The 27,549-nt window shown below is 41.9% G+C and overlaps 1 protein-coding gene across 2 annotated transcripts in view; it reads right to left on the bottom strand.

The window, feature by feature from the left end:
- Window positions 1-27,549, bottom strand: part of TMPRSS6 (transmembrane serine protease 6) — a 430,707-nt gene that overhangs the window by 359,381 nt on the left and 43,777 nt on the right. For both annotated transcript variants that reach the window (XM_077452249.1, XM_077452250.1), the window contains exons 2-3: window positions 13,994-14,117; window positions 4,299-4,438 (exon numbers count right to left, since the gene is read on the bottom strand). In XM_077452249.1, coding sequence (XP_077308375.1) covers window positions 4,299-4,438; window positions 13,994-14,117 — 264 coding nt within the window. The remainder of the gene's footprint in view (window positions 1-4,298; window positions 4,439-13,993; window positions 14,118-27,549) is intronic.

The following is a 27,549-nucleotide window of genomic DNA, read 5'->3' as shown; positions in this document are numbered from 1 at the left end:
TTTAATAGAGCCCAAGGTAGTCAACCTGCTTCAACCGAACTTGTTAACCCCTCAGTGAGCCAAGCCAGCTCACCACCCAGTAAAAAAAGGAAAAGTTTGTATACTGCATGGACCTGGGACAAAAATATCTCCAATCGTGGACACAACCGATTTTTTCCTCTCTTCCTGTTGCAGTACCCACTACACTCTTGAGAGAGAAGGATCTGGGTAATAGGAAGTAGTTTATTTAATATTCTAGACCTGGGATTCTTTACCTGGGGTCCATGAATCCTTAAAGTTGAACTTGAGTCAGAAAGGGAGTTATGTAAAACATTAAAAATATGTGTCCATACTGTTTAAAATTCAATAAGGCACTGTCAAACTCTGCTCTGCACATGCTCAGTTGCTCTCTATTTTTGGCACTGTGCCTAAAATCAGAGCCACTAGAGGCTGATCAGCTGATAGCTTTTAGATTTACTGTTGCTGAAAGGGGCAGAAAACAATAGGGATGACATAGGGTGGGAGAAAAGAAAAGCAGGAGAGGCAATAGGACAAACTGTACTACCAAGGGGACACAAAAGAGTACAGCAGTACAGCAGCGGGCTGATACATGCCCACTGCTGTGTATCAGCCAATCAGGAGGGAGAGTCGCGGACAGCCCAGTCTCTTGTGCTACATTGGTGGATTGAGCTGGGGCTCAGTTAAGTATTAGGGGCTGAGGGGGGCTGCTGCGCACAGCAGGTCTTTTATCTTAATGCATAGAATGCATTAAGATTAAAAAACCTTCTGCCTTTAGAACCACTTTAAATAGTTTTTCAGGTCAGAACACTATGCAGTTACTACTAACTTGTTCATTATTCTGCAGACTTGGCAAATTGATCCACTGTCACTGTGCATACAAGTGTTCCATCAAAAGCAATCTCCATAATCATATTGCTACTATATATTTAAAGCAGAGTTACGCCATTTTTTTAAAAAGTCAGCAGCTACAAATACGGTATGGAATATGGAAACTTACCTGTCCAGTGAACCCGCGATGTCGATCGGCTCTCGGGTGCTGCCACCGCCATCTTTTGTGTGGGAATCGGGAAGTGAAGCCTTGCGGCTTCACTTCCCAGTTCCCCACTATGCATACGCGAGTCGCGCTGCGCAATACGGACGGTCCCTGCTGTCTCTGGGATCTGTGTGTTTCCCATCAGACAGCGGGGGGATGACAGGAAGTGGCATAAATACCCACAGATTCTGCGGCTATCTATGCCCAGAAGTGGGTGCAGATACTTGAATTTTACAGGTATCTGCACTCCCCTGCAAGGTGCCGGGGGGGGGGGAGGGTTCTGATGAGCGGAAGTTCCACTTTAGGGTGGAGTTCCGCTTTAATATGTGTCCTCAGCATCATAGCAGCAGACAGCACTGTTAAAGGAAAAACGTCAACTGTGCATGACCGTTGCAGAACTATACAATCACTGCGTGTGGCAGCTTCACTTGGCAAGGCTTCAGATCAATAGACATGTGTGTTTTGTTTTGATGCAATACATTTTTCAGACTGAAATTTCATTTTCGGAGATATGGATGTATACGAATCCCTGAATGGACATAGTAACAAATGTCAACGAATCCGTAAAAACAATTATAACGAATATAACAAATGCATTTGTTTCATTCGAATGACGTTACATGATGCGATAGTAGTTCAGGCAAATAGGAAAATTAATTTAATTTTCTAACTCGTTGAATAATTTGGATTCAGATAATGAATGGATCAGACTTTTGTTCAATTCGTTAATTGGGATCACATGAAGCCAGTTGATATTGTCTAATCAGCTCATGCCATTTTTCTTGGTGGATTGGACTAGTGTCTGAAAATATCAAAACCTTCCAATTCAAATTCGTCTGATTTGATAATATATCCAATATATAGCAAATCTTATGCAAAAGATTTTTCAAATCTACCCAGACCAACGAATATATGAAACAAATGACGAAGGTATGAAACAAATTCAGAAAACAAATTGAGTCAACATATTGAATATTACAAAATGAAATTCTTCAATGAATGGATGCATCCGAAGTGAATCAAAAATTTCTGGTATGCACATATCTACAGATCAATGCACCAGTTGCCTGTAACTGTATAGTAGCAGACAAAAATTTTAATCAAAATTGCTGCCAATCACCATGTTGCTGATGCCCCCTTGTACTTTATATTGTATAAAGTGCTGTAGAAATATATAGTTAGAGCCCCAAGCTCAAAACAGGCTTGTTAGCTAACAGGGAATCCCAGCCCTAAAAATTGACAAGAAAACCATAGAGAATGTAAGGAAGTGGGCATTTAAAGTGGTTGTAAACTCTGCTACATCACTTGTACCTACAGGTAAGCCTATAGTAAGGCTTACCTGTAGATACTGTAAATATCTCCTAAACTTGCACAGTTTAAGAAAATGCTCACTGTATGTGCTGCTGCCGAAGTCATCGGCACTTGCGCACTGAAGAAACAGGCTGCTTGTATTGTTTCTTCAGTACCCGTGCCATGACTAGCAGCACTCGCGCGCATGAGTGGGAGTGATGTAATCGCAGGTCCGGCAAATCACAGCACTGTAGTCTGCAAACCCAGAAGTAACTCCAGAGAAGATGATGGCCGTGGGAGCAGCACTGCAGGACATCGTTCTAAGGTAAGTATTCCATAATGAGCTAGTATGCCAGGGGTAGGCAACCTCAGCCCTCCAGCTATGTTCCAGCAAGCTCCATAGAGACATGGATGAGCAAGTTTGAGGTGGAGGAACTTAACTGGCCTCCACAGAGTCCTGACCTCAACCCGATAACACCTTTGGGATGAATTAGAGTGGAGACTGAGGGCCAGGCCTTCTTGTCCAACATCAGTGCCTGAGCTCACAAATGCACTTCTGGAACAATGGTCAAACATTTCCATAGACACATTCCTAAACCTTGTGGACAGCCTTCCCAGAAGAGTTGAAGCTGTTATAGCTGCAAAGGGTGGACCAACTCAATATTGAACCCTATGGACTAAGACTGGGATGCCATTAAAGTGCATGTACTGTACATGTAAAGGCAGGTTTCACAATATTTTTGGTACTATACTGTATATCAGGCACAGGGGATCTATGGCTTTTAAAGTTGGAAAATTCTGCATACTGCAGCACAGATTTCAGACATAATTACTTTTTTCACTATGTGCCGTGTAAAGCACCCATAGTAACCAGTACAATATCAGTTTACATCATTTGATGTGGACCTATCCTCAGATGGTAACATAGATGATGGTGCAGAAATGATGAATTTAAAATAACAGAAACACTCGCCTTTCCTAGGGAAAATGCAGGTCCTCCAGTGTTGGTCATATATCTGAAGGTCTAGGCACTTGGTCATGTGATCTCTACTGAAAGTGAAGAACACCAGATAGACAACATACACACACACATGGATAGATCTTCACACATATGGCCAACACGGTAGGAAATCTGGAGCAGCATTTTTCTAGGAGAAACAAACATTTTAGTCCAGTTAATTATTTTCGGCCAGTCCTGGGAGCTAGACATCTATGCCAGACAGCATACCTTTCTACTGCATTCCTACATAATGGGAGCACTGAGGGTCCTCTCACAACCCAGAACATGGAAGGGAGGAGAAGAGTGCTGGCTGCCAGGGGTATGAAGGATGAGGTAAGTATAACTGCTTTTTCTGTCCCCCCTTGGTTAAAACAAGCCTTTACCTTTGCCTTATGGGGCCCCAGGTAAGGAGTAAAGTTTTATAAAACCTGGAGTTCTGCTTTAAGATATATTTCCTGGTTTGCTCTATGGGTTACAGGCAGTCCCTGGGTTACAAACAGCATACGGTCTGTAGGTTTGTTCTTAAGTTGCATTTTTATGTAAGATGGAACAGGTAAATTTTTTAAGTGTAACTCCAGCCCAAAAAAAATATTTTTAAGTATTTTGGATAGAATAGGGAAGGGTTAACATCCCTGAAACATTTATTTTGCTGTCTATGCCCCTGTTCAGAAGATTTCACCTCCCTTTCTGTCTCTGTGACAATTGGATTTCGAAAATATGGGGTTGTCGTGGAAACAAGGATTGGTGATAAAGCTTTAGTGGAGACACTTTTTTCATATGATAACTCTTACAGGAGTGAATTTCCCTTCTTAGGGGGAGATTTCCTCTCACTTCCTGTTGTATCCCTCTATTTGTAAGAAGGAGTCATATGTAAGCCGAATATTTGTAACTGCCTGTACTGCACGTTGCTGTGCCTTATTGAATAAGCTCCATGACAGCTAACAAAAAATCTTTTATACTATATATTTTGAATACCAGTTTTTCCAGATGCTGGGCTTCTTTTTTGAATGAGTTGCTCTCCGGGTTTGTGAGGTCTCTGGTGAGGTCATAATTGAGTATGCGCAGTTGACAGGCGTAGACTTTATTAGTTCTCAGCTCTGGCTTGAAATCCACCTCTGAGCAAGACACATTGACACATAGGAGTGAGAAACGAGGACAGTGAAGACAATTCCTTGACAGCACATCCATTTTTAACATGACAAATGACACTAGCTGACACTCATTAGAATCTCTAACCTTTTATATACCTCTTCACAGCACAAATAAAAAAATAACATTTTCCCTTTTTATAAATTGCTTTTTCATTTAATTAAGTCATCTGATCATTATGTGTGCCATCAATTGCATTTCCTAATTTATTTCTTTTGCTCCCTTTACTCCTGGAAAATATGTTTGGAGTTTCTACCACCAGCATGGCATTTGATCCTCCACATTTGAGCTGATCTGAGGCATGCACCACTCTTCTGCTACCATACAGACTGCACAGTTATAGTAACAAAAGGACCAAATCTGCTTGTTTGTATTTGTCAATAACTTTGTAACATTCTGTCACATTATTATTACTTGTAACTTTTCTAACATGCTGCTTTATATCTATTGCTTATGGTATGGAATTTTGATTCCCTGTGACCTAGGTCTTCCCTGCAAGGGATTCCATGTGAGCTTTTTGAGTAGCTGGTTATACCTGGCTTATATGAGGTCAGTGGTATGGAATATGGAGATAAAAGCTCACTATTTTTATAACATGTGTTAACTTAATGCACCAAAATGGCAAGTTGAAAATAGACCCTTGAATACTTTCAAATGAGCTTCAGAGTTTCATGCCTTAGTAACAGCAGTTGACCGGCAAACTTTTTAGAATGACTTTCATATTGTTTATTGGCTGGAACATCACTTGCTACATCTGCCCTACACCCACCAGGACATATCAGAGAAGGGGTGGGGGGAACAATTTTTAAAAGGGTGTGGAGCATGCAAAATTCAAAAGACATGCGTTGTTGCCTATGTTTGGTATATTTTTTTAAAGCGAAGCTCCACCCTAAAGTGGAACTTCCACTCATTGGAACCCTCCCCCCTCCATTGCCACAATTGGCACCTTTCAGGCGGGAGGGGAGTGCAGATACCTGTATAATACAGGCATCTGCACCCACTTCCAGACATAGATAGCCGCAGATTCTGCGGGTATTTACGCCACTTCCTGCGGGGCCCCCCGCTGTCTGCTGGGAAACACACGGATCCCAGAGACAGCAGGGACCATCCTTATTGCGCAGTGCGACTCGTGCATGCGCAGTAGGGAACCGGGAAGTGAAGCCACAAGCCTTCACTTCCTGATTCCCATGCCGAAGATGGCGGCGGCAGCACCCGAGAGCCGATCGAGAGATCGGCTTTGGGTGCTGACATCGCGGGAGCGCTGGGCGGGTAAGTGTCCTTATTTTAAAAGTCAGCAACTGCAGTATTTGTAGCTGTTGACTTTTAAAAACAAAAAACGGCAGAACTCCTGCTTTAAAGAAGGTCAGAGACACAAGAATTGACTGGGATGATAGTGAGGTCTGACAAGCCCCAAACTATGTGGAAGTAATAAGAAAGGCATGCTTAACACAATGTCACCCCTAATCTTCTCAAAATTTTTGCAAGTCAGCAACAAAGAGATATAAATCTCATCTCTGTTGTTGGAAGCTAGAGAAAGTAATACATTTAATAAATTACAGTCCAACTTAAGGCTTGGTTCACACTCTTGCAACTTAGGAATGGATCCAACTTTGACCCCCAAAGCCACAGGACATCTGAAATGCCATGGAACTCTATGAGAGCAGTTCCAATTGACACTACTGAAGTCACTGCAACTTCAGAAAAGGTTCCTGTACTACTTTGATCCGACTTTGACAAAACTTTAATGCCAGAGAGTGTAAAAGTTTTATCAAAATCACTTCAAAGTCATATCAAAGTCAGATTCCAAAGTTGCACTGAAAAACATGCAACTTTGGAGTTGGCTGGTATAACCCGAGTTTTAAGCACAGACAGAACATACACCAGCTAAGAAGGAATGCAGCAGGTAACAAACCTCCATTAGCAGCGTATGCAGAATACTTCTAATCAGGCCCTGTTGTAAATGGCCTGCCTTAATAGGTCTAGGATCAACACACACCTCAAAGTCTGTTTTTTTTTTTTTACCTGAAACTGAACTCTCAGAGCCAAACTTTATACATAATCCATATTTCCTGCTTTCATGGAGTTACATAAAGAATGGTTAGACAAATGTATAACAAGATATCAATCAAGCAGACACCAAACTATACCACAAGATCCAGAAGGCTAATAAAACACAAAAGATCTCCTAAGGGAAATATGCACAATATCAGCATCATATTTGGTCTCTAACAAATTGCAATTTCATTCTGTTAAATTATATTTTGGTTGTAAAATTGTGAAACATTTTCAGATGAAAATACTGGTGTATTTAGGATAGTCAGCATTAGGATGTGCCTAATTTAAACATTGTGAAACATTTTCAGATGAAAATATTGGTGTATTTAGGATAGTCAGCATTAGGATGTGCCTGCTGGAGCACAATAAATCACTCCAGCCAACCCATATCACACTCCTTTGAAAGATATGCAGGTGTATCTGGCAATACTTAGCTCTCATTCATAGGCGTGCACAGGGAGTGTGCCTGGGCACACTCTAATCACTCTGTGCAGTGCCAATTCCCTCTACTGCCTGGGCTTTCCCTGTGTTCCGCCCCCCAACTGCAGTGCTGCTGGTTTCCTTCCTCTCCCCCTGACTACTGTGGGAGATGTTTCAGGATGGAGAGTGGGGGAAGGGACTAATCAGTATGTCATTTACCGGCCCCTTTCTTTTCTAAATGAACACAGTGAACACATTCATTCACTGTGTTCATAACTGAAGCATAGTAAACTGTGTTTGCTATGTTTCAGTTTGTGAATGAACTGGAAGCCACTCAGCACAGAACATTTCCCATTCATTGACTGTCCAGTGCAGCTGAGGCTGCAGAGAAAGGCATGTGGGTTTGATACCCTAATGCCAAAGGCTGCTCACACCTATGCTCTAATTTGATACTGAAAGTCACCTTTTTCTGAGGGCCAGTAATGCAAATATCAGATTGGTCTTACTCTGCAAGAAACTTGGATGCAGCATACCTTTGGATCAGTGTACCTAAGATCAGGCAAGCTAGTCTTTTTCCTTTTAATCCTTTTTATTTTACTGTTGCTTATGTCTGCTTTGTGATATCTTGTCTGTAATATATTTTCTTGCACTGTTTTTTATTTTTATTTCATTTCATTGAAACAATATAAAACATTGTTAAACTAAATCTTTGAATGCTCTAAATAGAAACTAAAGAACTGTAAGGAGCTACCAATGTAAACTATGCTACATTCCTGTCTGGGCCTGGTAATGAGTGATACAGACATTTTCTTTAAAGGTCAGAATTTCAGTAACAGATGCTATGATTGGTACGTATTTCCTTTAAAACACAAGGTGGTTACAGTGTGTGTAAAGGTTTAAATGCTGGTTAATCTGTCCCAGTAACAACTACTCTAATGCCCCGTACACACGAGTGGAATTTCCATCTGAAAAATCTTGGATGGTTTTTCAGACGGAATTCCGCTCAAGCTTGGCTTCCATACACACGGTCACACAAAATGTCTCTGAACCTTCGTCCGTCAAGAATGCGGTGATGTACAACACTATGACAAGCTGAGAAAATTAAGTTCAATGCTTCTGAGCATGCGTCAAATTGTTTCCGAGCATGTAGAATTCTGCTCGTCGGAATTGCTACAGACGATCGGACTTTCCGATCGGAACTTTTTCCGACTTTTTTTTTCCGACCGAAAAATAGAGAACCTGCTCTCAATCTTTTGCTGGTGGAATTCCGCCAGCAAAAGTCTGATGGAGCATACACACGGACGCATTTTCTGACCAAAAGCTCTCATCGGCCTTTTGCTGGCCGAATTTCCGATCGTGTGTACGTGGCATCAGTCTGCTGGTGCTTAGACTGTTTTCCCAGAACAGGAAAATCTCTGCACAATGTAAGGCTGAGTATGTAAAATGTCACATTCTGTTGGCAGTGGGGGAATCTGGAAGTGTTATGGGCAGTACACACAATGAGATTATCGGATGAATGATCGTCTGTTTTTTTTTTTTTGCTAATCTCAGATCGAATCTGATGAGTTTACTAAAGTTCTGAAAATTTGCGTATGACAGAATTAAAATTTGGAAGTGATGTCATGTGTTGTAATGAATTTGTATTGTATTTGTGAACAACAGCTGTACTGATTAAACAAAAATGTATGATCTGGCATTATACAAAAATGTTTTCATTCATGTCCGATCAAATATCAGATAAACTGCCCTAATCGGCTCTCGAAAGCTCACTACTAATGGGCAGATTTTCATACAATCTATCCAAAATCTGTATTTTTTGTACGATTTTCTGCCCGTGTGTACTAGGCATTAGGCTCCTTAACACGTTTCACACGGGGATCCTGCTTTATCAAAACCACATGGAAATGCAATAAACCTAGTATATTTTTGGAATAACTTTCAAGGAACACAAATGTGTCCAATTTCCTAATTGCACTTCCTGTTTTTCATCTTATTATGAAACAGAGCATATGATATAGTACCAATTATCAATTATCATCCTGAAATTCTAAACAAACTTGAACAAACTTTAAAAAAAAAAAAAGTACAGCAACAGATAGATGTGGAAAATATTAATCATATAGACACCATATAGATAAATATAAATGTCTAAAGATACATATTCCTTTCTTATATAAGATTTTCACCACTAATCATATAAATGGATCATACAGAAATCCATATCAAAACTATTGAGACATGGATACGTAAAATATGAATCCATGTCCAATGTGTCAATACCAATATATCCACAATATATAGCTTAGCAAAAATATGTATATTTACTAAAAAAATAGCTAGATAACACAGTGGGGACACAAAGATGCATATCCATAAGGAAGAGGGGTAGACAGATCGTGCTGAGGCTACAACACATGACTCTCATTGTAATCGCTGTGTAATTTATATAAATATCTCTACATGTCCCCACCATATCATTATACGGGCATGAACACACATAGTGCACGTGAACACAGTGGATAATCGTACCCCCCCCCCCCCCCACTGTGTCTGCATCCCTCAAATAGGGGCACTGCATACACAATAAAAACACCTATATAGACACAGATACAGACAAAATATAGTGTATTGTATAAAAACCTTTATAATTAATCATAAAAAAATGGGTGGGGTTCCTTTCAAAGTTTAGACCTTTTGGAATTCTAGTCTGTAAACTGAATATCCCAAAAATGTCACGTTTACATAGGATTCCAAAACTATCACCCCCTCTTCTAGGTGTTATAATTTCTCTATACCCTGTATCTGTATCAATGAGGTGTTTCTATTACGGGCATCATTAAAATGTCTGGCTACATTGGTGGCCCACCCCTTCTCAGTGTCACGAACATGATCATTCAATTGGTCTCTTAATAATAAATAAATTGAATACATGTTATTAAATAAACCTCATATCTGGTGTTACTATTGATATATATACCAACACTAAAGGATCTGCCACTAATGGTGGAAGAAAAACTATCTCCCTTTATGATGTGCGGACAACATGGACATATGTTGGCTCCACATCTGTAGTTTCCAACATTATCAAGCCATGTACTCCTTGAGGTGCAGGAGCAAATGTCACTTGGTGGTTGTTTATTGCTCAAAGATGGAGCCCGTTGTTTTTATTCCCCTTTGATAGTATTTTGGCATATACATCCTACTCATACAACATGGGGATGTGTCTCTTAATAATTCTCCTAATTTTGTCAAATTCCAAACTGTAAGGGGTTGAAAAAAACTGGTGTGCCAAACTTGTTTCCCCTACGTTTTTTGTCTAGTAAAAGTGATTCCCTATCCATGGTATCAACGATACCAACTGCCTGATCAATTTCCTTGTGAGGAGAATCTCTAATCCGTTTTTTATCCTCCTCATAATTAGGATTCTTGCTGCATATTCTCCGCAATCTAATGAACTGCCCCAAAGGTGTGCCCTGTATGACATGTTTGGGGTATCTAGAACTCGCATGAAACAATGTGTTATCAGAAAAGGGTTTCCTATATATGCTAGAGACTATACGGTCATCTTTATAAGAAAGCAACACATCCAAGAATGGAATAGACACTGTGTTCATCTGCCCCATGAAACACAAATTCAAACTGTTATCATTCAGATAAAACAAATATCTGTCAAAATCTTGCACGTCTCCTGAGCAGATGAACTACAGATAATAAATGTACCAATGGTATATCTTAATGGAGGGATGAAACTGATTACAATCTCCAAAGATGGGGACCATCTCCCACCAACCCATGTAGAGGTTGGCGAGAGACGGTGAAAACCGTGCCCCCATCATGGCTCCGCATCTCTGGAGATAAAGGCCACCATCAAAGGAAAATATAATTATGGGTCAGCAAATAGTCCAGGCACTCCAAAATAAATGATTTGTGTACTGGAGAATACTTGCTGTATAGATCTAAGAAAAAACTCACTGCTTGTATACCCAGACCATGAGGAAAGGAAGAATACGAGCTAGATACATCTCACACAATCCAAACATTCCCTGGTTCCCATGTCATGCAACTGACAATACTGAGGAGTTGTTTAGTATCTCTGAGATAGCTAGGGATAGTTTTGACCAGTGACTGTAATTGGCAATCCACCCAGCCACTCTGGGGCGGCCAGTGAGATGGGTCAAACCCTTATAGGTCTTTGGAAGGTGGTGAAAAATAGACATGATGGGAGTGTCAGGAACCATAACCTCACCTTCCTTGTTAGAAAGCACCCCCAAATGTACCCCTCTCTCCACAAGAGAATCCAAAATATTTTTGCAACCATGCGTAGGATTGTTTTTACGTGTTTGATATGTATCCTGGTCTGAAAATTGTCAAAAGGCTTTCTCTTTATATGTATTCACATCTTGAACTACCACAACACCCCCCTTGGCTGACATCTTAATTACAACAGAGGTGTCCAGACTTAATGTTTTCAATGTATTACGTTCTTCCACAGGAAGGTTATCGTTATGGACAACCCCTCTATTGTTAGAATGCAAGACAAGTCTAGTAAGTTCCTTTTCAATGTTTTTCTGAAACAAATCCAGACATTTACCCCTAGAATTGATCAGAAAAAAAAATATTGTGATTCAAGGGGAGCTTGTACAGGTGGAACATATTCTCCACCATAACTGTAGACGGATTTCCCCTGTAATTCTTCAAGGCATTGTACAGCACATAATTCTTCAAAATTATTAGGTACAGAAATATCTACAGAAGTGATGTCAGAAAGGCTATCAGACATTGCATTGAGTTGATCCTATGTTGGAATTGAAGTTGGGGTTTCTTCCTAACATACACAGTATTTGTCTTGTAGTCAAAACGATCCCGCAACAGCTTGGCTTTTTTGTTACCAATAATGTCTCTCTCCATTCGATCCAATTTATCGTTTAGCTTAGTATCTAGATCTTTGAATAAAGGGGAATCCTTAGATGGTAGGATCTCCGCTTTTATACTTGAAATCTCCAATTGTAGTCTGTCAATCTCCTCAGTTTTGGAATGGATAATGATCTTCATAAGCTCAAAAGAGCAATTAGTAAGTACATCTGTCCATTGCTTTCTTTGGTCAACGTTTGTAAATTCATAAGTAGGGAATTTTTTCATTCTCAAACCTCTTGGGATCCGTTCCAGGGTTGGGTACTCAAAGTCTTTTTGTCCCAGAAAGCGTTAATTTCCTTGATCATAGATCTTTTCATTTTACAGAACAATAGTCTGAGTGATCCCGATCCATCTTCCGCATTATCGTGTAGACTATGGCCGGCAGCTGATCTCAACGGATTATCTGTTGCTGTACTATTTTTTGTTTTTAAAAGTTTCTTCAAGTTTGTTTAGAATTTTGGAAGAAGTTTAAAGCCGGATTTGGATACAAAAAGATTTCCCAAGCTTTAAACATCCCAAGGAGCACTGTGCAAGCGATCATTTTGAAATGGAAGGAGTATCAGACCACTGAAAATCTACCAAGACCTGGCCGTCCCTCTAAACTTTCAGCTCAGACAAGGAGAAGACTGATCAGAGATGCAGCCAAGAGGCCCATGATCACTCTGGATGAACTGCAGAGAACTACAGCTGAGGTGGGAGAGTCTGTCCATAGGACAACAATCAGTCGTACACTGCACAAATCTGGCCTTTATGGAAGAGTGGCAAGAAGAAAGCCATTTCTCAAAGATATCCATAAAAAGTCTTGTCTAAAGTTTGCCACAAGCCACCTGGGAGACACACCAAACATGTGGAAGAAGGTGCTCTGGTCAGATGAAACCAAAATCAAACTTTTTGCACACAATGCAAAATGATATGTTTGGCGTAAAAGCAACACAGCTCATCACCCTCAACACACCATCCCCACTGTCAAACATGGTGGTGGCAGCATCATGGTTTGGGCCTGCTTTTCTTCAGCAGGAACAGGGAAGATGGTTAAAATTGAGGGGAAGATGGATGCAGCCAAATACAGGTCCATTCTGGATGAAAACCTGTTGGAGTCTGCAAAAGACCTGAAACTGGGACGGAGATTTATATTCCAACAAGACAATGATCCCAAACATACAGCAAAATCTACAAAGGAATGGTTCACAAATAAACGTATCCAGGTGTTAGAATGGCCAAGTCAAAGTCCAGACCTGAATCCAATCGAGAATCGGTGGAAAGAGCTGAAAACTGCTGTTCACAAACGCTCTCCATCCAACCTCACTGAGCTCGAGCTGTTTTGCAAGGAAGAATGGGCAAGAATTTCAGTCTCTCGATATGCAAAACTGATAGAGACATACCCCAAGCGACTTTCAGCTGTAATCGCAGCAAAAAGTGGCTCTACAAAGTATTAACGCAAGGGGGCAGAATAATTTTGCACGCCCCACTTTTCATTTTTTTTATTAGTTAAAAAAGTTTAAAAAATCCAATAGATTTCGTTCCACTTCACAATTGTGTCCCACTTGTTGGTGATTCTTGACAAAAATTTAAAATTTTATATCTTTATGTTTGAAGCCTGAAATGTGGCAAAAGGTTGAAAAGTTCAAGGGGGCCGAATACTTTCGCAAGGCACTGTATATTCTTTCTACTTTTGTATATATACTTTTGTATCACCTGAATCAATTTATTGAGGATTTCTTAGACTTTGAACAGCCATAATGAGATGAAAAATAGGAAGTACAATTAGGAAATTGGACCCATTTCTGTTCCTTGAAAGGTATTCCCATATATACTGGGAGATTTATTGCATTTCCATGTGGTTTTGATAAAGCAGGATCTCTGTGTGAAACACATTAACCTTGTTGTCTCCTGTGCCCATGTTTGCATGATTTTACTACTTCAATAAAAGCCAACATTGCATCACGTAGGAGTGCAGCCGATCATTCTCTTTTGTTCCAGACTCAGAGGTAGGCATGTGCAAATGGACAAAGGACTTCATGGACCTTCCAATCAGCACAGCCTAAAAAACTGACAAGCGGACTTGATCGGAATGACCGTGTGAAAGGGCTCTAACTATCACACTGATACCCTCATAATAGTATTTTACCTACCTAGGAGGAACCATGTCATTCCGGTTGCTACAATAATTATGACGAAAATCCATAGAGGTGCAAATCTCATCCAGTCTCGAGGTGGCCACATACTGTTCACAGGCTGCACTAGAGACTCTACATCCTGAAAGAGAAAAAAACTGTATATCAGCTTAGCCACTACAACATACACTAAGCAATTACATGGTGCTAATGAGCAATGAATGGAAGTGAAAACCAAATAGGAATAGAAGGTATGCAACCCTGGGTAAGTATTGTTTGCAAAAAAGTATAGCTTAGCTGTCTTACATTAGGGCTAGCTTTCTTTAGCTTGTAGAAGCTATTTAGTTAACTACTTACAGACCAGAAGATTTGCCTGCTTAATAACCAGGCCATTTTTTTCGATACGGCACTGCGTCATTTTAATTGACAATTGCGTGGTCATGCGATGCTGTACCCGAACAAAATTTACGTCCTTTTTTTGCCACAAAAATACCTTTTTTTTTGGTGGTATTTGATCACATCTGTGGTTTTTATTTTTTGAGCTATAAACAAAAAAAAGAGCGACAGTTTTGAAAAAATATATATATTTTTGTAACTTTTTGCTGTAATAAATATCCCCAAAAATGTTTTTAAAAATCAAATTTCTTCATCAGTTTTGGCCAATAAATATTCTTCTACACATGTTTGGTTAAAAAAAGATAGCAATAAGCGTATATTGATTGGTTTGTGCAAAAGTTATAGCGTCTACAAACTATGGGATATATTTATGGCATTTTCATTTTTTTACTAGTAATGGCAGTGATCAGCGATTTTTAGCGGTGCTATGATATTGCGACGGACACTTTTGACACATTTTTTGGACCACTGACATTTATACAGCAATCAGTGTTAGAAAAATGCACTGATTACTGTAAAAAAATTCACTGGCAGGGAAGGGGTTAACACTAGGAGGCGATCAAAGTGTTAAATGTGTTCCCTCATTTATGTTTCTAACTGTGGGGGGATGGAACTGACTAGAGGAGGAGATATATTGTTGTTCCTAGCTAGTAGGAACAGATGATCTGTTTCTCCTCTCCTAACAGTACAGGTATTTGTGTGTTTACATACACACATCCCTGTTCTGGCTCTCGTGCCCGCAATCGCGTGTGGCAGACAGTCATTGCAGCTGCCTGCCATGAGCATCGGCTCCCCTGCCTGCTATAGGCATATAAGGGCCTGACGTACAGCTACAACAGATCGCATGATTGTGCTGACCTGCCGCAGTATAATGACGGCGGCTGGTCGACAAGTGTTTAAATTCATGTAGAACCCTCTTGTGTGTGTTAGAAGTTAGTATAGGTAAATTTACTGGCTCATGGTAAAATAAGTCTCTTGAATCTGGGTCAGGGGTTTAGTAAGGTTCAGGGCTGGGTGACTCATCCTAGCAGCCCTCTGGTGCCTCCCCCTGGTCTAGAAGGTTGGAGAATCTTCTAGAATTAGAGGATGGCGGTTAGGAGGAGCTGCCTTGAATATTTATGGAGCCTTGGCCGGTCCTCAGATTTAGGCTGGCAGGGGGCTGAGACCACTCCATAAATAGACATGAGCCATGCCAGCAGGGGCAATCGGGTGGAAGATGGAGATACAGTGTTGAGGAGGCTGTCGGTGGACCTCAGGGATGCCCCCTAATCTCGGGGGGTCCCTACTTGGGCCAAGGCTCAGCTGCTGGAATGATCCTGCGATAAAACACTGTAGGAAGGATTTCCTGGAGGCACGGGAGCAAAAAAGAGAGGACAGAGTGAGAAGTCAACACTGTGGGGGCTAACAAGAGGGGGGAGACTGCCATATGTAGCCAGTCTCCCTTGAAGACAGCAGTGTGCTTCCGTTTTCAACCTTACCCTAAAGACCTCCTGAGAGTTCAAAAAAGAACCCCCTAAATGGGACTTTGACAGACCACCAACACCTGCAAGGACAATCTAAAATATAATATTTATTAATAAAAAATCATAAAAACAAGGACAGACAACTAGCATCTGAAAAGGTAACAATATGCCCGTATTGGACCTGTAGACGTGACAGATCCTGGATGTAAGCACCAGCTAACGGAAATGCAGCGAACAAAGGGCAATAACATGAAACGTGCGATACATGGGAAACGTAAGAAACACGGGAAATATGTAAGAAACATGGGCAAAACGTAAGAAACATGATAAAAACTTAAGAAACATGATAAAAACGTAAGACACACGGGAAAACGTAAGAAAAGATAGAACCATAAAAAGTTGCCTGAGACACGTAAAATTGCATCAGACACGTAAATTGCATGAGAAACGTAAAAACCTGAGAACCCAAAAATCCATGAAAACCATATAAGAACCGTAAATCGGGTAAAAACGTCAACCGCCTGAGAAACGCAAAATGCATGTAAAAAATAAATGCAAATTGCAGGAGAAACGCAAATTGCAAGAGAACCCGTAAATTGCATGGAAATTGTAAATTTCATGAGAAACGCCAATTTCATGAGAAAAGCAAATCGCATGAATAAAGCAAGATTGTGTAAAAACCGTAAATTCCATAAAAACGTCAACTGCATGAAAACCGGGAGTTGCATAACCAAAAATTGCCTGAGAAATGGCAATTGGATGCAAAACCGTAAATTACGTAAGAAACCGTAAATTGCATGAGAACGTAAAAAACTTGCGACACGTAGATCGCATGACAACCGTAAATTGCACGAGAGCGTGAATTGCACAAGAACAAACACCACATGAGCACGTAACCTTGTGAGAATGTACACCACATGAGAACCTACATCACATGGGAACGTGAATCGCATAAGAACCATAGTTTCCATGAACGCGTATATTGCATGAGAAAGTACAGCCCATGAGAACGTGAATCACAAATGAGAACATAACTGCAGAAGAACGTAAATAGCATGAGAACATAATTACACGAGAAACATAATTGCATGAGAACATGATTGCATGACAACGTAAATGCATGACAACGTAAATGCACCGAAAAACCATGAGGACCGTATCTGCATGAAAACCGTAACTGAATGAGACCAATACCTACCTAGGAACTCCCCACAGAAAATGCCCCACTATTATACTATGAAACAGAAACTCCTATGTATGAAAAACCCCCAACCTAACCCTAACTGCAGGCGATACAAGGAGACCCTGCCCATACATGCTGTAGCTCAGCTCAAAAACACCAAAGTGACCAACCCGGCCACACATCCCCGATCGGTCCCCAGCAAAGGTGCACCTCTCAAGCGGACCACCCAAGCCCCTACCACACCGACCAGCACCCGGCAACCAGAACCTGCGCAAACCAACCACCGAACCGCCAGGAATACGCCACCATCCCAGCCCAGGAAAGAAATCCACACACCTGGCGAACCACACGGGGGAAGCCCCTCCCCTCTGGCAGGCAGCGGGAGAAGGAGGTGGGCGGAGCCCCGCGGAGACAGAAGCCGTCGCCAGGTGAACCCCCCTCCCCCAGCAGAAACACACGGGGGAAACCTGCGGCTGAAACCCCCCTCCCCTCCGCCTGCATGACGTACAAAGACAAGTAAACGAAAGAACATAAGCCGCGCTTAAACAAAGAAAAATATAACCAACTACTTATACAGTAGTATTAAGATATGCGCTATACAGGGTACAACAACCATATATATATGTGTACGTAATGCAGAACACATATATATTAATGTTCCAAATCCAAAATCTCACTACTGTGATTCACTACATATAATAAAAATACATAACATAACTTATAAGTGCGAGAAATATATAAAGCATCAACACCCAGTGTATAAACAATAAGTCCGTGTGTAGAACGCCAAAAAATGATTGACGTAAGACTGTGAATAAAACACCTCTAAAAATAAAACATAATGTTCATGTAATCCAAACTGAGAAAAATCGTGTTCAGTCCACCACCGACATACGTTGAGATTTGCTGCTTACCAGACGGATATGACCCCCCACTACAGAGGGTCACACGGAGCTCTATAAAATTGTGCACCACTTTCAGCCACGGGGGAGGGGATTCCACGATGTCCTCCTGACTTTGCTGCTTCAAAGACTCTTGGGAAGAAAAGCTCGCTCCCGTATACTTGGCTCAAGGTCCAAAAGAAGGACTCAGAGGCAGGGGCATCAAAATCATAGAGGGAGATAAAACTCAAAATAGTATAAAACCCTTTTATTATGGGATAAAAAAATATAAAAATGCACTTACAGATGTGTAAAAGAAAATGCACCTTAAGTCCGTGGCGCCGGCCGGACGCACACGGACAGACCCGTTCTCCTGGAACCCGTCACAAACACGAGGTGATAAGTAGCGTACCGCTCATCCCTACGCATTTCGCAACAAAATTGCGTCATCCAGGGGCACTGGACTGGGTGCCCCTGGATGACGCAATTTTGTTGCGAAAGACGTAGGGCTGAGCGGTACGCTACTTATCACCTCGTGTTTGTGACGGGTTCCAGGAGAACGGGTCTGTCCGTGTGCGTCCGGCCGGCGCCACGGACTTAAGGCGCATTTTCTTTTACACATCTGTAAGTGCATTTTTATATTTTTTTATCCCAAAATAAAAGGGTTTTATACTATTTTGAGTTTTATCTCCCTCTATGATTTTGATGCCCCTGCCTCTGAGTCCTTCTTTTGGACCTTGAGCCAAGTATACGGGAGCGAGCTTTTCTTCCCAAGAGTCTTTGAAGCAGCAAGGTCAGGAGGACATTGTGGAATCCCCTCCCCCGTGGCTGAAAGTGGTGCACAATTTTATAGAGCTCCGTGTGACCCTCTGTAGTGGGGGGTCATATCCGTCTGGTAAGCAGCAAATCTCAACGTATGTCGGTGGTGGACTGAACACGATTTTTCTCAGTTTGGATTACATGAACATTATGTTTTATTTTTAGAGGTGTTTTATTCACAGTCTTACGTCAATCATTTTTTGGCGTTCTACACACGGACTTATTGTTTACACACTGGGTGTTGATGCTTTATATATTTCTCGCACTTATAAGTTATGCTATGTATTTTTATTATATGTAGTGAATCACAGTAGTGAGATTTTGGATTTGGAACATTAATATATATGTGTTCTGCATTACGTACACATATATATATGGTTGTTGTACCCTGTATAGCGCATATCTTAATACTACTGTATAAGTAGTTGGTTATATTTTTCTTTGTCTAAGCGCGGCTTATGTTCTTTCGTTTACCTATTTTGCTTGTATGTGATACAGTGAAGCCGCAGCTGAACATCTTTCGATACTTTTTATTATTTAAGAAATTCACAATCATTTCACACATTTCACAATTTTTCACCTTAGCGCAGTTTGCTTCCCCTTTTTTTTCTGTACAAAGACAAGTATCAGCTGCATACAGGGGACTGACACGTCTCGCCTATCACACAATATATCGAAGACGAGCGCGATTCCACATCTTCTGGGAAGGTGATAGGTATGCAAAAATAACATTTGTTCGCACACAGGGAGTTATTTCCAAGGCAATGGACTGGGATGAGGACCATCCCCCTCCCACGCTATTTATTTAGAGAGACAGTAAGGTGGGCATCTCTAGCTCAATTATTCAGCATGTCCCCACCCCTGCTATTAGCACTGGGACAAGTGACATGGGAAGGAGTCTGAGCCCAGAACATATCGATTAACCTCGGGCTGTGACTTGTGAATTAGTAAGCCGCCCTGTAGGGAAATGTTCCCTTCTGACTCTTCGGAGGGCAGACTGTGAGAAGATCTGATATAACTAGAGAAACACTTACCCAGCAGAGTGCCCTGGACGTGCCCAACTCAAACATGCGACTAAACTCGAGCTTGCCTCTCCGGTGGAACTGTACTGTACAGGAGGCGGGCAGGAGAAGGGCTCCCCCTGGTGGACACAGGAGCTGCGGGAGAACCCCCCTCCTCCCCCGGGGGAAGCTCACGGCTGAAACCTCCCACCCCCCCCTCCGGCAGAGGCAGCAGGAGAAGGAGGCGGGCGGGAGAAGTGGCTCCCTCTCTGGGGGAACACCGGAAGAAGAAGGTGGCCAAGATCGCCGCCAACGAGTGGAGACGGCGGGGGCCCAAACACCCCCCCGTCCATGAGCGCCAGAGCCGTAGAGCATCCTCCTCTCGATCCGAGACACAGAAGTGACATCGGCGTCGCCCGGAAATGGCACTGACACGAGAGCCAACATCCACGAGAGGAGGAGGCAGAGGAAGGCATGCTTTTTGCAGCCTGACTCCTCCTACAAACTGCGGTCAGCCTTACACTTATTAATAAAAAAAAAATAAAAACAAGGACAGACGACTAGCATCTGAAAAGGTAACAATATGCAATACAATGCCAGACAAAAAACAATAAAGCCATATAACAACACTTATACTCGCATAGGGATTGGATATCCCAAGACCCGACGCGTTTCCAGTTTTGCTTGAAAACTTTCATCAGGTGTGGAGAGTAAGAGGAAATACAATGTAATCATAGCTCGTGATTAAGCTACTCCTCAATGGGAGATACAAATATTATTCTGCATGGATGCAGCCAGGCCACAATACCAACTCCCCAATGACGACCCTGGATGTTAGCACATCCCTCCATGAGAAGTACAAGTAGGTGTAGGTACTGCAAATTACATATCCACTGTCTCCCTAAAGTAGTGCGGGGTAAAATAGACCCCCCCCCCCCCAGGTAGATCCAAGCCCAAAATATGGCCCCCAGGAGGTCCCCTGTCCGTATGGATCCCTTGTTAAAATACCATAGAGGAGGCTATGTAAGGTGTTCCGTCTCGGTTAAATGCTGTGAGTTAGCCGGGTGGGCTGGTGTGGAGAGACAGCCAGAGTGGCTGGTGAAAGGGGCAACTGCAGCCAAGTGGGTTGGCAGGGCCCAAAGAGGTGGTGCGTGGACCAGTGGCCACACAGGAGAAGTTACAAGCTGTTTCACTACAACTGAGCCACACTAAAAGGGCATACAAGTTCCTGCCTGTAATGGGCTATTGCTAATCTGATTGGGACCCTGTCAGATAAATCAAAGTGATTGGGCTGGAGCAAGCAAGTGAATGTGCAGGAGGAAAGGGAAGGAGACTATATATAGGTGTCAGAAACCATGAAACAGACTGAGACAGAAGTACAATCAAATCACACTTGTTTATTAATAAAAATAAAAAGGTAAATAGAAAAAAGCGTAGTCAAGCATAGCCAGAGTCCTGTAGCTAGATCGTGTAGTCAGCCAGTCCAAAGTTCATTAACCAAATCGGGTAATCAGCCAGGCTGGAAGTCAGGGATCCAAGGAGAGCAACCGCAAGCTGAATAAGAAGCAAGGATTGATGTCAGCAAGCCAGTCTTGAAACAGCAGGAGATGGTTCCCTGTGATGTGACCAACGCGAAGGCAAATTAAAAAGTGAGTAGGAAGGCTTTAAATAGGCAGGTCAGACGAGCATCATCGGGAACAGCTGGTAACTGTGGAAAGAGAAGAGAGCTGGCAATTAGCCGACAGCTGAGCAGCCAGCCCAGAGGAGGAAGGGCTAAGCCAGCCCTGACAATAGGTGTATACAAGAAGATGTCCCTGACATTTCGTTGAAGGTTTCCCTGAAGTCAAGTGGGCATCCCACAACCTCCTATCCCTATCCAAGTTATTAACCCTGTAATAAATAACAAAAACAAAGTCACGGGCTGTTCTCTGACTCTGGGTGCTTGTGAAGATTCGTTGTGCCCGGCTTTACAGAAGTGGGGGATCCAAGTTCATCTGCAGTCCCAATAGGGGTAGGCTACATTCATATGCTTTTATATGCATAATATCCATTTCTGTATGTTTCCATGCATGCATTCAAATAAGTTGAAGTGCTTTTCCCTATTTTAATCTTCATTTATATATAAATTATACTTATACTGCATATTCTCAACCAATCAAACCAAACATGCACCAATGTAAATTAGACATATAAGCAGGAAGTTATTAAAGTGGACATAGCATCAAAGATATTGTTCATGCATGCAAGTAATGTGTAACACAGAAATTTAATGTAGGTACAGTAAGATATATGGAGTGGTGGGGTCAAGAGTATGTAACATACAACAGAAAGTATAAAGCACAGTGATTATGAGTATATAAAATGGTGCCCCTTAATTTGCTGTCAGTGGAAGGAAAAATAATATTATAGCATCTACAGGCAGTGTGAGTAAAACTCTTCAGTGTTCATGGTCTGTAAAAAGTGGTTGCAGGCTAGGATCAAGTGGAAGCGTAGTCGAGGAAAAAGCCAAAGTTCAGTAACGAGTAGTAGTGGAGATAAGGACAGATGCAGGAATGCAGCTGGAGAGATCACAATAATCTGGCAAACAGGAAGTGCAAAGGCATCTCTAAAATAGGACGATCGTGAAAGGAGCAAGGAGTTTAAGGTTCACCAGAAACAAAGTATAAGGCAAGATTATCCAAGGGTTTAGAAAGTATGCTGTCCAGCATCTCAGTTAGTTCAACATGGAAAGCTACTGCTGCACGCAGCAGGGATCGTGGAATCAGTCCTGGATCATCAATGATTTTAGATTTCTGCAGCTGCTACTGACCAAAATCTTCCCATAATCTGGCCCAAAATACATGATACATTACATCATTACCAGCTGCTGACACCACTGCAGGCCTGCCACCATTACCAGCTCCTGACTTCTTTGCTGGCCTGCCATTACCAGTTCCTGCTACCTCTACTGGACTTGTCAGCATTACCAGCTCACACCAGCTACTTATCTACAACCATTACCAGTTTTTACCACCTCTGCTGGCCTGCCTCTATTACCTCTGCTGAACTGCCACCATTACCAGCTCCTGTCGCCTTTCTTGTCCAACTGCTGCCAGCATTACAAACTCATACCACCTCTCCTGCTGCTCCCACCATGCTGCTGCCAAAGTATCAGTCTGCACCCATATTAAGATTTGTGTATAACACTTCCAAAGAGTGGTTTAAAAGCTTAGAAAAAAGCTGCTCAAAGCTTTCCCAAAGCTTTGCAAGTGCTTGCTGAAAGTTTCTTACAAACTTGCTGCTCGTACTGCTCTTATACAAGATGAAGCCCATGTGAAACAGGACTAAACTTTATTTCATAATAAAACTTGCCTCCTCTCTCTCTCATACATTAAAACGTATTTAAGCTGTTGATGTACTCTTTGCCATCAGGAAAGATGACAAAGTACAGCTGACGTTTCCAGACATACACATGTGTGCAGGTGACAACAAAGACCGAGCAGAAAAGTTAAGAGCACATATGCGAATGCGCATGCGTGAACGCAACCGCGTGCGTGCCTGTCATCAGGACTGGCACCAAACAGCCTATTTAAGTGCTGTCTAATTGCTGCTTTTTCTACAGAATTTGTGTATGTTCTGATTCCTGTGTTTGACTTCTGATCCTGATCCGGCTTGCTCTCGACTATCCTTGTCTGCTACCTGCTCCAACCCCTGGCTTTATCCTGGACTTGGTCTCTGCCTGCTGCTCCTGTTTACCCTGCTTCCGTTGCCAACCTTGCCTGTGACCCAACTATGCTTCTGCCTGCTGTTTATGCCTGATATGCCTACCAGTTACCGACCCGGCTTGCCTGACGGTGCTTTCAGCTCCTCCAGCCTGCTACAGCTCCTTCAGTCAGCACCTCCAGGATCCTGCTTCCTGTTCGTGCATCCACAGTCTGTCTTCAGCCAAGCCTGACAGCCTGTCTGCTGTCTCATCTGCCTGCTACCAGCCAAGCCTGGCTTCCTGCCCGTGGGTTACTGGCTACTATCCGCACAGACTTTGTCATTGTCTACTTCATTGTCTAGTGTCCTCCGCCATCTCCGCCAACATGGGCTCTATGCCAAAACTCAGAAGTGTGAGTTCGAGCAGCAAAGTATTCAAGTCAAGGTCTCAGGAATTTAAATCATCAGGTAGCATTTTTCTCAAGGAAACTTGTCCCTGCAGAGAGGAATTATGATGTCGGAGATCGTGAGCTTTTTGCCATAAAAGCTGTCCTTGGGGAACGGAATTTTTTGTTAGAAGGGGCAGCTCATCCAATACTGATCTATACAGATCACAAAAAACTTTGAATATCTAAGGACTGCTAAACGTCTGAAACCTCGCCAGGCCCAATGGCCGCTTTTCTTTTCAGTCCTGGGTCAAAGAATGTCAAGCCTGATGCATTGTCACCCATGTTTGAGGATCCTAAGGACTTGCTGGTATCAGACACTATGCTTCCAGCAGAGAACTTCCTGTTGCTACAGACCGTTCTTCTGTTAAAGCTAAAGCAAGCATCTGCAGTTACCCCCGGTCCTATCAGGGACACCTTACAGGCAAAAGAGGGGCTTCTTTGGAGAGAAGTTTGAGTCTTTCCCCCAGAAAATGTTCGAATATCAGTTCTGGGGTTCTGCCATGACCACCCCTTAGCAGGGTCCTTCGAAATCTGCAAAACATTGGAATTGGTGCAATGCACATCCTGGTGGCCTGATCTGGAAAAGGACTGTAAAAGCTACGTGAATGCATGCATTACTTGCACCCGAAACAAGGCCTGCGGCTTGCTCAGACCTTTGCCTGTGCCCGACAGGCCATGGACCATGATCTCCATAGACTTTATAATGAATCTACCACCCTCTGAGGGCTGTAGAGCCATTTTTGTCATAGTCGATCGACTGTCTAAAATGGCCCACTTCCTACCCCTGAGAGGTACACCATCTGCTGTGGAGACTGCTCGAAAATTCATAAAACAGGTTGTTTGACTCCATGGGGTGGCAATAGACATTGTCTCATACCGAGGGGCTCAATTCACATGAAGATTCTGGAGAGCACTATGTGAAACCCTGAAGATCAAACTTTCTATGCCTTCTGCATACCACCCGCAGTCTAAGGGGAAACAGAACGGACTAACCATACCTTGGAGCAATATATCCATTGCTTCATGTCATTTGTCCAGGACAACTGGAGTGACACTTTTCAGCTATTGAACTATATGTGTGGCCAGTGTCTCCTAAATAATACATTCTAATATACAGTATGTTTTACGATAAAACACCACTTCATCACTTAAATAAGGTTATGGTTTAGAAGTCTTTTTTGGCACTTGGTTTTGACTTTTTTTAAACATTTAAGACAATATTGTGTGGTACTGTGAAAAAAAGGTCATAAATTATGCCATGAAACAGTTTTTCTACTCACCAATTGAAGTTGAGGGCTGTAGCTTTAATTGTTAAAGTGCACATGGCTTTTAGATCTGTTGTAGCTGCTACTTCCACCATTCAATTCAGGCATTTTACCGGTGGATAAAAAAAAGTCAGGTGTTGCAAACAAAGCTACCTAAAAAAAAGCCTTTTTTCAAGTTGTAATTAATCATTTTGGGGTGCTGCTGATGTGGTACTGAAGCCAAAAAATAATGTTGATCCTCCAACCCCGCCTTGACTTTAATAAAGTTCAGATTTAAGTTTGCAATTTTCTGACTTTGCAATGGCTTTGATGAACACCTTGTGATTTGAACTCAGACACATTTGCTCATTCCTACTCAACAGGTTTAATTGGATGTTCTGGACATGACCTCAGAGGAAGTGTCTGGCAGAACACTTCTAGAACCAGAAGTGGCAATGCGAGAGCATCTAAACACACAGACTAGAAAAGACCTACACCATGTTTCAAAATGGATTTGTAGATGAACAGGAATAGATGAAAAAAAAATAAAAGAGCCGTTTTACCCTCAAAGGATTTGCATTTATGTCCATCTCATTATTATATATACACAGCTCTGTCAGACAACACAGCCTTGCCTGGAAGGGGGGAGCAGAGATATTTTTTTGTTCTGCTCCAATTCAGTAACACTGGAAAGTAAAGGGAGAAGCAGCAGACTAATGAGCTCATCCTGCTCAACCTGTTCTGTCACTCCGCTTTCTCCTCCTATCATCATGCTCCTTGGATTGCAGCACAACTTACTGGCTGCTTCTTCCTCCCCCAACCTGAATGCTCTTGTATAGGGACTGTAAGAGGCTGATACCAAGTTAAATTCAGGTACCTTATGGTTGCATTAAAAAAAAAAAAAAAGATGAATGATATATTATTAAATGCAGGCCTACATTTATTTGTCCTTTTATATCTTCTCGGAATTCAGCTTTAAAATGAGAAAAGAAGAAAACACATTTATACATAATAGACTGTTATTTTCTTTCTTGAGCAAAGTCACTCTTGCATGCTCTGCCTGATTTATACTTTCCCTTTAAAGACCTGTTCTTCTCAATATAATGTTCCCTTAGGTAATAAGCAGCTGCTGCCGCTGCTGTGCATGCTATTAAACTCTTACTTTTGTCAAGGGCTGGGAGAGTGGGAATTGACCTGGTACAATGACACACAGCTGCTCAGGGATTTCCTCTACCGAACTTTGCATAAGAACATTCATTGATTGTCAGCAGAATTTGGGAATTATTCAAAAATCATTAGGCATTTAAGTAATTAAGATGTACGAATAATATCATTCTATAGTGAAACTATTTTACTATTGTGTTGCAATGCTATATGACGTTTTTACAGTTGACAAGGTTTTGTGACACACTAGATATCTGTTGGATAGACCCTCGTACATACATTAGAATAATCCTTCAGAAAAGTGTGGATGACTTGCAAGCTGTATTTTATTTTAAATGAGTTAAAATAAGAAAATGGTGTTTATGTCATAATAACATGGATGACCATAAAAAGTCAATACATTTACTTTACTTTATTTCGAGGTGTCTTACCTTTTTTTTTTTTTCAGAATTAAACTGGAAACTTAAACAGGAATTTCAAGTATGGATATTTTACACATAGTTACAGTACATTGGTCAATGCTCTCGGAAAGTGGAAGACAATTAAATAAACACTGCTACTCCAGTGAGATCCACTTGCTTCCAGGTCCATGTGGCTGCCCTGCTGCAATTTGAACACAGGAGGTCCGAAAGCAAAGCATTCTCTGACTGGACAACGTGAACACTCCAGTCTGGGATGTCACGTTGTCCACCTCTTCCAATCAGAGAACCCTTTGCATTTGTTCAGAAAATGTAAAGCATCCTCTGATTGGCCCTTGGGCCGAGCGGCCGACCTCCTGTATTCAGAATGCTGTAGGACAGCCACCATATGTGGATCGGGAAGAAATTGGAGATCACTAGAGTAGTGGAGTCTATTTCAATGATTTCCAGCTTCCAAGGGCATTGACCCAGTATTGTATATCCATAGTTACAGTATATTGATCCAAGCTAGATGCACAACATAACGCTCACACAAATGTAAATAAGCTAAGTAGGTAAGTACTCTTATTCTGTAAGCAACTTTACCCTAGCCTGAGCTAAGTGTTGCTTGTGATCATTGGGGACTGGGCCATAAAAAGGCTATCCTAAAGAGCAATAACAAATACTTAGTGCTGTTTTACTGCTAAGATCTTTTTTGTTGATGGGAAATCTCATGTGTGAGATGGCTCCTATCTTTCCATTTACATAAAAAATTAAAAGAAGTGGTATGATCAATAAATGAACCTGCAGCGATTTACTCTGTTGGTGATCCAGCAACTCCAGCCTTCTGGTCAGTGAATAAATAGGTCAATAACCATTACCCTATAATACCTGT

The sequence above is a fragment of the Lithobates pipiens genome, unplaced genomic scaffold, assembly GCF_037356315.1.
Source record: "Lithobates pipiens isolate NorthernLeopardFrog02 unplaced genomic scaffold, aLitPip1_a1.2 Scaffold_23, whole genome shotgun sequence".
Taxonomy (NCBI): Eukaryota; Metazoa; Chordata; class Amphibia; order Anura; family Ranidae; genus Lithobates; species Lithobates pipiens.
The sequence above is the reverse complement of the archived record's forward strand: the minus strand, read 5'-3'. Positions and strand labels throughout refer to the sequence as shown.